This window comes from Triticum aestivum, chromosome 2A (genome assembly GCF_018294505.1).
Source record: "Triticum aestivum cultivar Chinese Spring chromosome 2A, IWGSC CS RefSeq v2.1, whole genome shotgun sequence".
Classification (NCBI taxonomy): Eukaryota; Viridiplantae; Streptophyta; class Magnoliopsida; order Poales; family Poaceae; genus Triticum; species Triticum aestivum.
The window spans coordinates 541104857-541120045 of record NC_057797.1 but is presented as its reverse complement, the minus strand read 5'-3'; the positions used below and the strand labels follow the sequence as shown (position 1 = coordinate 541120045).

Here is a 15189-nt window from a genome sequence, read left to right as displayed (position 1 = left end):
ATTTGGGTTAAAAGTTTGTGTCTAGATAGCTGAAGGGTGCGGCTAGGTCCCAGTATTTAATCAAGTTTTAGTCAAGTAGCATAATATGCAAGAGAGAAAGAAAAAAATCTGAAAAAAAATTGCATGGATCTCATAGATATAATATCGACTGAGACTTAGCAAGCCTGGTAGCTGAAACGCAGATTACCTAGTTGAAATATGTATCCCCAAGAGCAAGAGGCCAAGATTAATAGGTTACCTTCGCCTTTCTGCTTACATGTACGATCATTCATGGCATATATATACACAGGGAGCCACCAGAGCCCGTGACGGGGCGCGACTTCACCGGCGACATGCCTGAGATTGAGTACTCCTCTCGTCTGTAGAAATTATCGGCTGTACGGACACATTTACCAGCTACCCCATCTCTAGAGAAACATAAGAGCGTTTAGATCACTAAAGTAGTTAGTGATCTAAACGCTCTTATGTTTCTTTAACAGAGGGAGTATTTACGCAGTAGCATAATTACATCTGTGCAGAGAACTGGGGCGCACTATCAGTATGCAGCACACTCATCGGTAGCTATAGCTATAGGCTCAGCTAAATCGCCTAGAGGTCGAAGCTGTGGCTGTTGAAATGGAACACGGCGCCGCCGCGGCGAAGGTTCTGCGACCTGCACTCCCTGGCCACGCTGGCCTGCAGCCCCGCCGGCCCGCACACCAGCACGCCGACGTCGGCCGCCGCGCCCCCGGCCCGCTCCGCGAACGCCGCGAATTCCGCTGCAAAGACGATCGTCCGACACCACAAGAGAACCCATCACCACATGGCACATCAACGGATGCTGCAGCTAGTTTAGTTCAAGGATAGGTGCGTTACCATGGAATTTTGGCCGGCACCCGTACCGCGTCGTCCGCAGGGCGGCGAGGCTGGCCGCGGAGGCGTCGGCTCCACCAGCCGCGTTCGTTGTCTGTTCGGCGTCCGCCGTACCGGCACGGGCGTCGACGTCCCACCTGTCGTCCTGCATCCTCCGCTTCTCCGAGAGGTGCCAGAGGAGGACGACGAGCCCGCCGGGGAGCGCGATGCCGGCTGCCATGCACAGCAGGAGGAGGAGGCCCAGGTGCCACCAGGCGTACACGTTGTACCGCTTCACGTAGTACAGCTGCACCAGCACGAACGCCAGGACGGAGCCCAGGGTGGAAGCCGCGAAGTACATGGCCGCCCAGAAGTTGTCCCCGGTGCCCACCAGCCCGGACATGGCCGTCCCGTTCTTGACGAATATGCCGGGGGATTTCTGGTCATCCCCAACAATGCCATCTTCCTGTAAAGCCATTTTGCCATTGCCATGGAATCATTGACGATTTGAAGAGAACTTCCAAATCTTGTAGCCAACTGAAGCACACTGCTTCTCATGGATAAAATGGAGAAGACAATAACTGGATATCTGGATCATGGATCAACAATGGAGTAAATGCTCTTACCAATGGAGGATCGGACTCCTGCGTCACAAAGGCTTGGATGTCCAGATGCAGCTTGTCAGAGACTGATGAGCTGATGGACTGAGCATCGACGGCCAACAGGAGAGATAGCTCCGAGGTCTTCTTAACTGACCATAGAACCAATACATTCTTGGGCGCGCATGGCATACCTTGCTCGACCCTGTGGATTATGTCGCTCAAAATCGCCAAGAATGGCGAGATGCCAATGCCTCCTGCCACCAGGATGAGATTCTCATACCTGAAAGCATACACAAGGCAAACAAAGTCTTCACTTGAACTTTTCCCAATGGTGCCAGATCGCTACCGAAGAAAGACAAACTGAAGAACTTACATCAGGTGGTAGGGTGATTCGTGCCCATATGGCCCTTCGATGGAGGCGGTAATGCGACCTGTTTGCGACTGATCAGAGTCAGAGTCGCTTCTTGTCTTCTGCTCTTGGACATCAGTGATGATGCGCTTCAGTGTGTCAGTCCATGTGCCAAGAACCTTTATGAGGATCGACATGTGGTACCTCCCATCCATGGGGCTGGAGGACACGCTGAATGGGTGCCACTGCAAGAACGACAGCTCACGCACTTGAACAAAGATGAAACTGAGAGCATTGTACCGAAGACCTGCAGAAATCCACACACAATTGTATATGTACTCTCAGTGAGTTTGTAGTGACAGTAACCAAACACTCATGAACATAATGCAGGGAATGAATCTTGATCGACCGAGATTTTGACATACTTGGTGGCTTTGAGAAGACTAGCTCCACCGTTCCGCATGGCCGGCAGGCCGCAGAAACGATGTCTACTTTGGTCCTGGATTGCCAGAACCTCAGGAAGCGGTCCAGCATGAAAAGGAAGACAGCGCCGGCTGAGATGCTGAAGACGAAGTCGCCGACGTGGAGCACCAAGAACACCACGAAGACCACGTATAGCTGATGGGTGTAGAAGAAGAGCTCGAAGAACCTCTTACGTACCGGGTGAAGCGATGTCACCCACATCAGCAGACCAGCCGCCAAGCTGATCACGCCGGCTAAGTTTGCTATTCCGACTTCTTTCCATTGGATCAGCTATCAAGAAGGCCAAGAGTTCCATTAATAGGTTCTAAGATGGATGGAGAACGCTTACAACAAACATGCTAATAGGCCCTCGGTCCAAATTTGCATACTTAACCGTCAAAAACAGATTTGCATACTTTCTTTCAGACATAAAATAGTTTTCAGTCACATATGGCTGGTCTATTATTTTCAGCACATTATGGTCGCTTGTTTGCAGTAACAATATGACAATCACACATGACAAAATTGGCAATAGCAAATTATCACTCTAAATTGTTCTGTATATTTTTTGAACTTACTTCTTCAATTAGGCGCCCCAGGAGGGACCATGAGATCACATAACACAATCCGTGCAGCGTAAAGAGAGCCATTGTGAGATGCCCCAACCAGACATGGTATCTAGTAGCATGCTCAAATGGAATGTCAATAAGCCGGAGAAGAACTGAACCCCTTGAGACAGGCAGGAACAGGAAGATCATGCAAAACAAGCCAACTGATCCGAAACGGAGGCCTATGAGAGCCAGTAACAACTCACTGCAAGGCAAAACTTATACTGTCTTAGAACTGTGTTGAGATGGTAACTAATTTCTACTATTATATATGCTATGTTTCAGCAACATCATCAGTCTCAGTAGTAGCATGTCAACTGAGCATTCTGAATCAGTTACAGGACAACAAGGTACCATCAACTCATATCAATATGTATTTGGCATATACAGATCACTAATTTAAGTTACTGCAGATATATCTATATGTTTCATTTTGATTTCCATGTCAACTAAGTGATGGCTCTAAAAATGACTATACAATGATCCATACTCCACCAATCTTTTTCTGAACGTCTCATAACTTCAGTTTCAACCACATAAAACTTTACCCCTACAAGAACTAATACTTGAGGCTTAATAATGTATTGACACCAAGATCTATACCATCTTCATTACTTTAGCCGCGGTGATGAGAATAATATGGTACTATCACTAAATGAAAATATAATTTGGTATTTTTCATGCTCGGTAACTGTAAGGATAAGAACAGGATTAGTCGATCAGTACTGGCATGAAACATTTCTTCACTAACAGGTTTCATAATACAACATACCTGCGAGTAGTTGGGGGCAAGTGCGCTTTGGAGATGAAGCTCACACTGTCTACAACATAATAGGTCATCGAGAAGACAATATAGACGATGAACAAGACGATCCCGATAAACTCAACAGCGGAAACAACACCAAGCGGACCATCAACAAGAACCGGAAAAGTCCAGAGTCGGAAACTCAGTGACCTCAGCTTCTTCTTTCTGGTAGCAAAGAGCAGGTAAATAATTAGCGATGGCAGCATGAGGCAGGCCACTCTTTTGGTGGTTTGGAATTTCTATGGTGTGAGTAAGGGAAAACTATACTACTCCCTCCATTCACAAATAAAATTTGTTTTGGTAACCTTTTTGTGAATCGGATGTATATAGACACGTTTTAGTGTGTTTGGTCACTCATTTCAGTCTATATGTAGTCCATATTGAAATATGCAAAACATGTTATATTTGTGAACAGATGGAGTACTATTTTGTTAGTTCGAGTCTCTATGGTGGTTCAGTTCATCGTGCTGTTTTCATGTCAAAATGAGTAAGCCTGTGCAACTCCTGCAATAACACCTTATACGAGAAACGGACTGCAGCTGCAAGATTTTGCTAATGTATCCAGAGAATCCAGTGCTTGAATAAAAAAGGATACTCTAACTTTTAGTCCAGGTACTGTATCAATTCATGGAAAGAAAGGGCTCGTCTGAATCAACTCTAAATAAATGAACCGAAAGCACCAAATCGCCGCAAAATTCAGACAAGGAGGAATACTCACTGGATGTGATCACCCGCGAAGGCGAAGATGTACACATATGCCAGAGCTGCAATTAACAGAATCGGCCCGCTGAAGAATAGAAAAACGGTCCCTGCGAGAGGCGAGAAAGCGAAAGGGGAACCCAATTAGTACGAACGAACCCCTTCTGAGCGATCACCTACTTTTTTCCCCTGCCTCAACGGAAGGGGAGAAAGAGAAGAGGGGGCAGGAATTCGTGGAGGCCGCGTACCGGTGAGGCCGGTGATCAGGCCCTCCGTGCTGGTGATGTCCGCCCACTTGCGGAACGCCGCCTGCACGGGCGCGGTCGGGTAGAAGAAGATCCCCGCGGCCCAGGTGAGGAACACCGCCCACATGAGGAACTTGAGCACGGACCTGGCCAGCGACGGCAGCACGGCAGGGGAGCCCTTCGCCCCGGCGGCGGCATTGCCGGCGCCCCCGTTCTGCTTCAGGAGCGGCTCCCGTTCTTGGGTCATGGTGGCGGCGAGGGGGGGTGAAAGAAGGAGTAAACCGGCGGGAGGGAGGTCTGGCTGTGGCCTGTGGGTCTCTCTGTGCCGGGACCCGCCGCTTTATACGGTCCAGAACTCGGCGTACGAGGGTCTCGCTGGTAACGGCGACTGCGACGGACGGGTTGCGGGGTTGGGGTGGGAGGGTGCAGCAAGCATGCATACGCGACGCCTGCGCCATGGATAAAAATATTTTTTCTTCAGGCGTGAATACAGAATACTAGATATATGTTGCTAGTTGCTGGTCGTTGTTAATGGCGACGGCGATCGACGGATGGCGGCCGGGAGGATGAAACCGATGCGTCTTTCACCCTGCTGCTCAGGTGGTCACGTCCAACGTCGGTGTGGACAAGCGGCGAGCCACACAGCCAGCGTGTGTGCCAGAACAGAGTTGGATAACCGGAAGGGGAAGATAAACATGGTATATCCTGGAAGAAAAAGAAAAAGGCATACAGTAAGATAATCATAGGCGGGTGAGTTTCAGAGATCCAACCGTTTTTTTTTCTGGATAAGATGTACACTCTTCTTTTTTTCAAATAGGTAAACATTTGATGTTGATTCATCATCCAGAAAAAAGAAGAACATTTCCAGTTGATGAATACTTCTATAGAGAAGTGACCTTTAAAATGTAGTCTGTGACGAGAACGAGCTGTGACGAGATGGTTGGGGTTGGCAGTGGCCACCCAACCCGCCCAAGATTGATCCCAGGGATCAACTTGGGTGTTTCACCCATGGTATTTTTCCCTTGTAGGTATCTCACACATTTATTTGTGTGCGTATAGACTATAGCAGTTTTTTTTAACACGGCACAGTTGAAGCTACTCACATACACAAGCATACACTCATCAGCATCTTCTAGAGACTGAGTCGGCACACCATCTTAATATTGACGAAGTCGTCACAAACGTCTTTGTAGTTGACGGGAACGTTTCTGTCGGTGTCAAAACCGGCGAATCTCGGATAAGGGGTCCCGAACTGTGCGTCTAGGTCGGATGGTAACATGAGGCAGGGGACACGATGTTTTACCCAGGTTCGGGCCCTCTTTATGGAGGTAAAACCCTACGTCCTGCTTGATTTATATTGATGATATGGGTAGTACAAGAGTAGATCTACCAGGAGATCGGAGAGGCTAAACCCTAGAAGCTAGCCTATGGTATGATTGTCGTTCGTCCTACGGACTAAAACTCTTCGATTTATATAGACACCGGAGAGGGCTAGGGTTACACAGAGTCGGTTACAATGGTAGGAGATCTACATATCCGTATCGCCAAGCTTGCCTTCCACGCCAAGGAAAGTCCCTTCCGGACACGAGACGAAGTCTTCAATCTTGTATCTTCATAATCCAGGAGTCCGGTCGAAGGTATAGTCCGGCCGTCCGGACACTCCCTAATCCAGGACTCCCTTAGTAGCCCCTGAACCAGGCTTCAATGACGACGAGTCCGGCGCGCAGATTGTCTTCGGCATTGTAAGGCGGGTTCCTCCTCCAAGTACTTCATAGAAGATTTTGAACACAAAGGTAGTGTCCGGCTCTGCAAAATAAGTTTCCACATATTGCCATAGAGAGAATAATATTTACACAAATCTAATCTGCTGACGTATTCCATAGCGTGACATCACACCACGGCCAAGTCTTTATTCGAATCGTTTTACTGTCCCACCTCAGCGCGTTTAGCGAGGCGGTTTCCTTGGCACGTCTTGTTAAAGCAGAGATCGTGTCCCCTTATTCCGGGATTCTCATCAATACGGGTGTGGGTAACCCAACCGCGCCATTGACTACGGCGCTTGGGAGATAAGCGAGTTTTACCAGGCTGATGGGGGCGCATAGTCGCGTCCGCCCATATAAGGGGATAAGGATCCACCTTTTCATCCACACCTTCTTCCTCCTTTGCCTATCCACTTCCGCGCACTCGAGCTCCAGCGCCCAAGTCCGCACACCCCACCTCAATCTTCTTCAGTCATGTCCGGAGCGGGAGGCAAGTGGATGGTCTCCTCCGTCACGGAGGGACACAGCAAAAGACCGAGGAAGACTGGATACTTGTCTAACGACATTGCGCACCGGCTTCCCGAAGAGGGGCAGCTCATCCCCACCCCTAGGCCCCATGAGAGGGTGGTGTTCCTCCCCCATTTCCTCCGCGGACTGGGCTTCCCTCTCCACCCATTTGTCCGGGGGCTCATGTTCTACTATGACCTGGATTTCCACAATCTGGCCCCGAATTTTGTCCTCAACATCTCGGCGTTTATCGTCGTGTGCGAGGCTTTCTTCCGCATCCGTCCCCATTTTGCCCTATGGCTCAAGACTTTCAATGTCAAGCCAAAGGTGGTGCGCGGCACCCAAGCGGAGGCGCCATGGTGGGCAAGATGCCCAACGTCCTATGGTTCGAGGGCTCCTTCGTGGAGTCCCTAAAGGGGTGGCAGTCGGGGTGGTTTTACATCACCGAGCCGCGCGACCCTGAATGGGTCGCAGCCCCCGAGTTCCGATTCGGACCCCCTACGCAGCTCGCCTCCTGGAAAGAGACGGGCCTGTCGTGGGGTAAAAAAGGAGAGCTGACCGGGCTCCAAACATGCGTCCAAACCTTGGTGGATAGGAATCTCAAACTTTTCAACGTAGTCCGGGTTATGCTCATCCGTCGGATCCTCCCATGTCAACAACGGGCTTTCAACCTGTGGGAATTCGACCCGGCACGGCACCAACCTCTGAGCAGGCTCTTCAACACGATGTACGAAGATGCCTGGAAGGTGCTTTTCAAGGGCGCCGAGGCCCCCGCGTCCGCTACCGAGGATCGCGGATTCAGCACGCAGTGTCACGCTCGTGCGGTAAGCTGTTTTCACCTTTTACAGGGTATTAGTTTTTCATAGTGTGACTCCATGCGGGATCTAAGTTCCCTTACCATTGACAGGATTGGCAGGAGATGTCCGGACAGATCAACTGTCTGGCTCCTTTGCCCGAAGGCCCAACGGACGCTCGCTTGGCGAAGCTGCTGGCTCCGGCACCTTACGTGGTGCCGGAGAAGAAGGCCAAGAAGAAGGCCACGGGGACTCGAAAGAGCGCCCGGTTCCAGGAGGTGTCGGATTCACCATCCGACGACTCCAAGGCGCACTCCTCCCATGAAGACGAGGAGGAGGAAGAAGAGACCTCTCCCCCTCCAGCGGGGGGAGGGAAGAAAAGGAAGGCCGCCCCAACCGGGGAGGCCGAAGGGTCCAAGAGGGGGGAAGACCCCTCCTCCGGACTACTCCACCAGCGTCGACGACGGCGAAGAGGAGTGGCCGCACAGGGCCAAGCCCCTGGCGAGATCGTAAGTATCTGGATACCCAAGTGATTCATAGTATTCCCCCATTGCACAGCTTTTCCTTACGTCGAACATGATTGTGCAGTCTGCCCAAGGCCGGGCTCGACGAGTCGTCGAGCGGCTCCCTGGATTCGTCGGATGTGAATTCGCTTCCGACGGCTTCCTCCCCCCACCCTACGGACGGCGCCGAGGTGGCGTCCCAACAGGTTCGAAGCCAGGAGGAGGTGGTCCTGGAGGCGCCGCAAGGCAACCTCCCGGACTCCAGGCGTAAAGGGGATAGAACCCCCAAAGGCTCCAAGTCCGGCCTTGAGCCGGACACCGCGCCGGAACCTTCAACGGTTCCGGACTCCGGTAGGTAGCCTCCTTCCAAGAGGAGCAAGCCTACCGAGCCGGTGACCTCCGTCCAACCGGAGGCACCGGACAATTTGCTGGAGACGCTTAACGGCGCCTCCATCGACGAGGGGCACCGCACTATTATGAGTGCGGTGATCCAGAAGGTTCAGTCCGCCAAGAGCGGACTGACTGAAGCCTGTGCCAGCCTTCTAACAGGCTTTGAGGTAAGTAAAGAATATGTAAAAATATTACCGCATAGATAGTAGCCCCTGATGCTCTGTTCGGCGTTCGGAAAGAAAAGCCGAATAGAGGATCTAACAATCGCAGGAGTCTAACATAATCAAGTCAATATGCGTATGCAGGCTTCGCTGCTAGCCTCCGCCGCACTGACTGCGGAGGTGGATACGCTAAAGCAGAACCTCGAGTGGTCCGAGCAAGAGCTCCGCCTAGCCAAGCAGCAGCTTGAGGAGAAGGAAGGTAAGAAATACCTTATTGAAATATGTGAAAGGTGCAATTGCAAAAAGTGACAGGATTAACGCGGCTATTGTAGGGGCCACAACTGAGGTGGCGACCCTTAAGCAAGCGCTGTCCGAGGCCGAAAAGAGGGCGGCCACGGAGCACACCGAGCGGGAGAAGCATGAGACGCAGGTTGCGAGGTGCGACAAGAGCTCCAGGCTCTCGTGAAAAAAACATGAGAGTTTGAAGCTTGACTCGAAGACGCGAGAGTCTGAGCTCGCGGCGGCCATTGAAGATGGCAAGTCTACCAAGGCCGAAGCCCAGAAGGCCCTCCAGGAGGTTGAGGCAGTAAAAAAGGTAGCGGCGGGTAAGGCATTCTTTATGCAAAGCAAGCACGTAAAAGTGAATTACTTGTCACTTACCTGAATCCGAAGCTCTCCAGGAGCATTCACAGACTTGCCCCGTAGCATGTCGGATGCCGCCGCCTTCTACTGCGCCGAGGAGGGAAGCTCGACGGAGAAGGTGTTCTGGTCTCAGTATGCTGAGGCCGAACACCCGGTGCCCTTAAGCGACCAGCTAAAGCAGCTTGTCGAGCTCCAGAAGGTGGCCGAACAGGCCATGAAGGGCCTCATAGTCCGGCTGTGGCCTGGAGAGGCCATGCTTGGGAGCTACTTCAGGCTGGTGAGGCGGCTAGTGGAGGCCTGTCAAAGGCTTGAAGTCATCAAGCGCTCTGTATGCATCGAGGGTGCCCGTAGGGCGCTTGCCCGTGCGAAGGTGCACTGGGGCAAGCTGGATGCTGAGAAGCTTGTGAAGGACGGGCCACCGCCGGGCAAGGAGCATCGCAAGCCCGAGATGTATTATGAGGGCGTTCTGAAGGGCGCCCGCCTTGTGGCGGATGAATGTTCCATGAATGTAATTTTTCAGTGAACTCGCTCGTTTTGTCCTGTGCGCTGAAAACTTGTTCATGTGCACTAAGCAATGCTTTTTGAATTTAAAATATTACTTTATGTGCGATCGTTTATCAAGTTTGAGAGATGGCGAGTCGTCGACTTCTGCCCCCATGGCACGAGTGCTGGGATGTTCGGGATAAACATGAGTGCTCTTTTTTCCATTCTTGGGTCCTTCGAGGGAGGCGCTCAACACAATGAACAAGGCAATCGAACTATAGTGCTTGAACACTCTCACTTAGCCATAGAATTCTATAATTTTAAATTTCGGCGAAGCCCCTAGTGTTCGAAAAACCAAGTTTGGGGCGCTATCCACGCCTAGGCCGGACAAAGCCGACTCCTCGCTCTAGGCGGCATAAGTCTTTAGAGACTCGAAAACCTCTCGAACAGCGACCAGCTCTCGCCTCATCATGACGATTAGTTTTAGCTTTCTCTATTGAGGTGCTTAGCCCAGCTCAACTGGGGCACAATCGCAGTAGTTCTCCTAGTGCTACCTTAGCCGATATGACGGAACGTAAGGTACCAAAACATAGGAGCCGGGCAAACCCAACTATTGACTCAAGACATGATTCGGAGCCAATGCATATAATTCTATAAGTTCGGGGTGCCGCACTTGTGAAAGTGTTCGGACTTCTCACAACATGTTGTGGGGTAATTAAGCCCCTGGCGTATTGGCCGTACCAAAGTGTACGGGTGCAACATGTCATTAATGAACATATATTCGTAAAAAAAGGTAATGCAATAATAGACGGAAGCTATGGATTGTTTATTTTAAAAAAGCTGTTATTAAAGCAGAACGATACAAATAGTGCGATAAGCAAAAGATGGGACTATCAAATATGTCCTTTCCAGGGGCGAGCTGCGGAATGTTATGCGAAACAGGTATACTGCTTGTTATAGAGACCACCTTAGAGTTCTGCAGTGCGGTGTAGCTTTCTGCTTCCCTGGTTGTATCGTTTGTGCGGCAATTGTACTGCCGGACAAGCCTTCCGAAGAATGGAATCCTGAAAATAAGAGAAAATTAAGAAATCGGCAGCCCCTAGTGTGGTTTAAGCCACGTTTCGGGCGTGCCGTGATGGTGCCCCTCCCCCTGTGCCCATGGTATTTCCAGAGCATAGTTATGTATGCGCAACACTGGTTTCGCAAGTTCGCGAGGGCTGGGGTTGGGGCCGCATTGCTACGCTTGCTCTGAACGTGCCGGGCGGTCTTGGTGTAGGTTACTCCGGGCGCGCTTGACGGTGTCCGGACGTTTAATGGCCGGACTAGAGAATTGCCTTGAGAGGCTGCTTTGTACTTCTGCTGCAATAGTCACCGTATGCTCCTCCGTTCGGAGAGAGCGTTCGGTGTTTCCATTGACCGTGATGACGCCTCGAGGGCCTGGCATCTTGAGCTTGAGGTATGCGTAGTGCGGCACCGCATTGAATTTGGCAAATGCGGTTCGCCCGAGCAGTGCGTGATAGCCACTGCGGAACGGGACTATGTTGAAGATTAACTCCTCGCTTCGGAAATTATCCGGAGATTCGAAGACCACTTCAAGTGTAACTGAGCTTGTACAGTTGGCTTCTACACCTGGTATGACGCCTTTAAAGGTCGTTCGGGTGGGTTTAATCCTCGAGGGATCGATGCCCATTTTCCGCACTGTATCCTGATAAAGCAGGTTCAGGCTGCTGCCGCCGTCCATAAGGACTCTAGTGAGGTGAAATCCGTCAATAATTGGGTCTAGAACCAATGCGGTGAATCCGCCATGACGGATGCTAGTGGGGTGGTCCCTTCGATCAAAAGTGATCGGGCAGGAAGACCATGGGTTGAACTTTAGGGCGGCTGGCTTCATCGCGTATACGTCCCTTAGCACACGCTTCCGCTCCCTCTTGGGGACGTGGGTTGCATATATCATGTTCACCGTCCGCACTTGTGGGGGAAAACCTTTCTGTCCACTGTTGTTCGGCGGCCGGGGCTCCTCCTCATCATCGCTATGCAGCCCCTTGTCTCTGCTTTCGGCATTTAACTTGCCTGCCTGCTTGAACACCCAACAATCCCTGTTGGTGTGATTGGCTGGTTTTTCGGGGGTGCCATGTATCTGGCATGAGCGGTCGAGTATTCGGTCCAAACTGGACGGGCCCGGAGTATTTCTTTTGAATGGCTTTTTCCGCTGACCGGGTTTAGAGCCTCTGAATCCGGCATTAACTACCGTATCCTCAGCATTGTCGCCGTTAATGCGACGCTTTTGCTTGTTGCGACGCGACCTGCCACTGCTGTCCTTGGTATCCGAATTACCAGGGCTCTTGGTCATGTTATTGCTGCGAGCTAGCCAGCTGTCTTCTCCCGCGCAAAAGCGGGTCATAAGTGTCGTGAGGGCTGCCATAGACTTCGGCTTTTCCTGTCCTAGGTGCCATGCAAGCCACTCGTCACAGATGTTATGCTTGAAGGCTGCTAAGGCCTCTGCGTCCGGACAGTCGACAATTTGATTTTTCTTGGTTAGGAACCGTGTCCAGAATTGTCTGGCAGATTTCTCTGGCTGCTGAATTATGTGGCTTAGGTCATCGGCGTCTGGTGGTCGCACATAAGTGCCCTGGAAATTGTCGAGGAATGCGGCTTCCAGGTCCTCCCAACAACCAATTGATTCTGCTGGCAAGCTGTTAAGCCAATGTCGAGCTGGTCCTTTAAGCTTGAGTGGAAGGTATTTGATGGCGTGTAAGTCATCACCGCGGGCCATGTGGATATGAAGGAGATAGTCCTCGATCCATACCGCAGGATCTGTTGTGCCATCATATGATTCGATGTTCACAGGTTTGAAACCCTCGGGGATTTGATGATCCATTACTTCATCTGTGAAGCATAGTGGGTGTGCTGCACCTCTATACTGGGCTATATCACGACGCAGCTCAAACGAGCTTTGTCTACTGTGTTCTACCTGGCCGGATTTACTATATCCGGTGTGACGAGTACCGTCTCGTGCCGTGGGGCGCCCACATGATCCGTAGATCGATCTTGTTTGCCTTGCCTTGTCCTCCAATATGTCTCGCAGGTCTAGCGCATTTTCCCATGCCTTGGTAGTTTTTGAGCGGCGCCAAGGTGCGACTTGAGTGGAGGGCCGAGAGGCCTCTCTGTCGCGGCCGGGGGGTGGCCGGTCGGCCGCATCATGCGCTGGTGATGTAGGTTTAAGTGCCTCCTCCTTTAATTGGGGTAGCAACCTACGCTTTGGGTAGCTCTTGAAGGGGCGTTCGAGTTCATAATCTTCGGCCGCAAGGACTTCAGTCCATCTGTCGGCTAGCAAATCCTGATCAGCTCTAAGTTGTTGCTGTTTTTTCTTGAGGCTGTTCGTCGTGGCCATAAGCCTGCGTTTGAAACGCTCTTGTTCGACGGGATCCTCCGACACGACAAATTCGCCGTCATCGAGGCTTGCCTCGTCTTCGGAGGGAGGCATATAATTATCGTCCTCAACCTATCTGTCTGCCGCTCTCTCATGAGGGCTGGCTTCTCTATCCTCCTGTGCTGAATCTTCCTGGAGGTGGTTGTCTTCGACACTGTCCGGGGTGTTATTATACCCCGTGCCGGAATCACCGCTTTTGTTTTGGCGGGATTTAGAGCGGCGCCGCTGACGCCGGCACTTAGGCTGCTTCTTGGAGGGGTCATCCTCCGCTGTTCCATCGCCCTTGCCTTCTTTTGGGGTGTCCACCATGTATATATCATACGACGAGGTGTCTTTCCAGTGCCCTATAGGCGCTGGATCTTGATCGTCTCCTGCATCGGCATCCATACTGTCGATGTCTTCGGAGTCGAAGTCAAGCATGTCGGTTAAATCATCGATAGTGGCTACGAAGTGGGTGGTGGGTGGGCTTTGAATTTCTTCATCATCCGCATCCCAACCTTGCCGAATATAGTCCGGCCAGGGCTCTCCTGACAAAGAGAGAGACTTTAGTGAATTCAGAATATCGCCGAAGGGCGAGTACTGAAAGATGTCCGCAGCGGTGAACTCCATTATTGGCGCCCAATCGGGTTTGATCGGTCGGGCGTAGAGGGCTCGGAGTCCGGAGAGGAGTTAGGCTCCTTGGAGTCACGGGCTTCGCAGAGAATAGGGCTGGTGTTCGGCTCGATCGCCGTAGAGATTGCAACCCCCGAGGCGGTGTCTAACCACCCATCCTCGGTTAGTGTGATCGGCTCCGAGCTAAGGGTCGGAGCGGACACAGGTGCGGCCTCTAGGGCACTGTTCGGCGGCAGAGATAAATCATGGCCATTGTGACAGTGCGACGCGCTCGGCTGTGGCTCGAATCCGTCGAAGATCAAGTCTCCGCGGATGTCGGCCGTGTAGTTCAAACTTCCCAATCTGACCTGATGGCCAGGGGCGTAGCTTTCGATCTGCTCCAGATGACCAAGCGAATTGGCCTGCAGTGCAAAGCCGCCGAATACGAAGATCTATCCGGGAGAAAAGTCTCACCCTGGATCGCATCGCTGTTGATGATCGGAGAAGCCATCAGGCCTAAAAGCGACGACACAGAGGAACTCTCAATAAAAGCACCAATGTCGGTGTCAAAACCGGCGGATATCGGGTAGGGGGTCCCGAACTATGCATCTAGGTCGGATGGTAACAGGAGGCAGGGGACACGATGTTTTACCCAGGTTCGGGCCCTCTTGATGGAGGTAAAACCCTATGTCCTGCTTGATTAATATTGATGATATGGGTAGTACAGGAGTAGATCTACCACGAGATCAGAGAGGCTAAACCCTAGAAGCTAACCTATGGTATGATTGTCCTTCGTCCTACGGACTAAAACTCTCCGGTTTATATAGACACCAGAGAGGGCTAGGGTTACACAGAGTCGGTTAAAATGGTAGGAGATCTACATATCTGTATCGTCAAGCTTGCCTTCCACGCCAAGTAAAGTCCCTTCCGGACACGGGACGAAGTCTTCAATCTTGTATCTTCATAGTCCAGGAGTCCGGTCGAAGGTATAGTCCGGCCATCCGGACACCCCCTAATCCAGGACTCCCTCGGTCTCCTTTCACTGAATGCACATCGCTGGAAGACTTGGAAAAAGTGCGAGCACCAATGTCAAGTCTAGGACTTGAATTCTGGTGGGCTGGAAATACCACTCTCCTCATAACCATCCAACCACAGGTTGGTTCGCGGGTGTATGTAGTGTTGTGCATGCGTGTGATGTGTGTGTTGTGCGATTGTACTAGTCTACGACCTGTATAGGTGTAAATGAGGCTCAAAGAAACATGTAGTTTGTGACACTTTTTGTCTTGTTTTGAGGGTGTATTTGGATTGTGGCCAAAGTGTATCCTAC

General features: G+C 51.3%; 1 protein-coding gene across 2 annotated transcripts; it reads right to left on the bottom strand.

Annotated features, from left to right (window-relative positions):
* Positions 1 to 201: 201 nt before the first annotated feature.
* Positions 202 to 4939, bottom strand: LOC123189317 (ferric reduction oxidase 7, chloroplastic). Of its 2 annotated transcripts, XR_006495702.1 has the most exons (10): positions 4605 to 4939; positions 4376 to 4466; positions 3625 to 3822; positions 2823 to 3057; positions 2208 to 2535; positions 1807 to 2089; positions 1458 to 1713; positions 856 to 1297; positions 482 to 758; positions 202 to 424 (listed from the first exon to the last, which is right to left on the bottom strand). XR_006495702.1 is itself a non-coding variant. In XM_044601711.1 (9 exons), exons 1-9 carry the CDS (start codon positions 4846 to 4848, stop codon positions 589 to 591), a joined length of 2247 nt encoding a protein of 748 aa, XP_044457646.1. In that variant the 5' UTR covers positions 4849 to 4939; the 3' UTR covers positions 202 to 588. The 2 variants fall into 2 exon arrangements, 1 of the variants encoding a protein (XP_044457646.1); XM_044601711.1 differs by having other exon boundaries at positions 202 to 758.
* Between the last annotated feature and the right edge of the window lie 10250 nt (positions 4940 to 15189).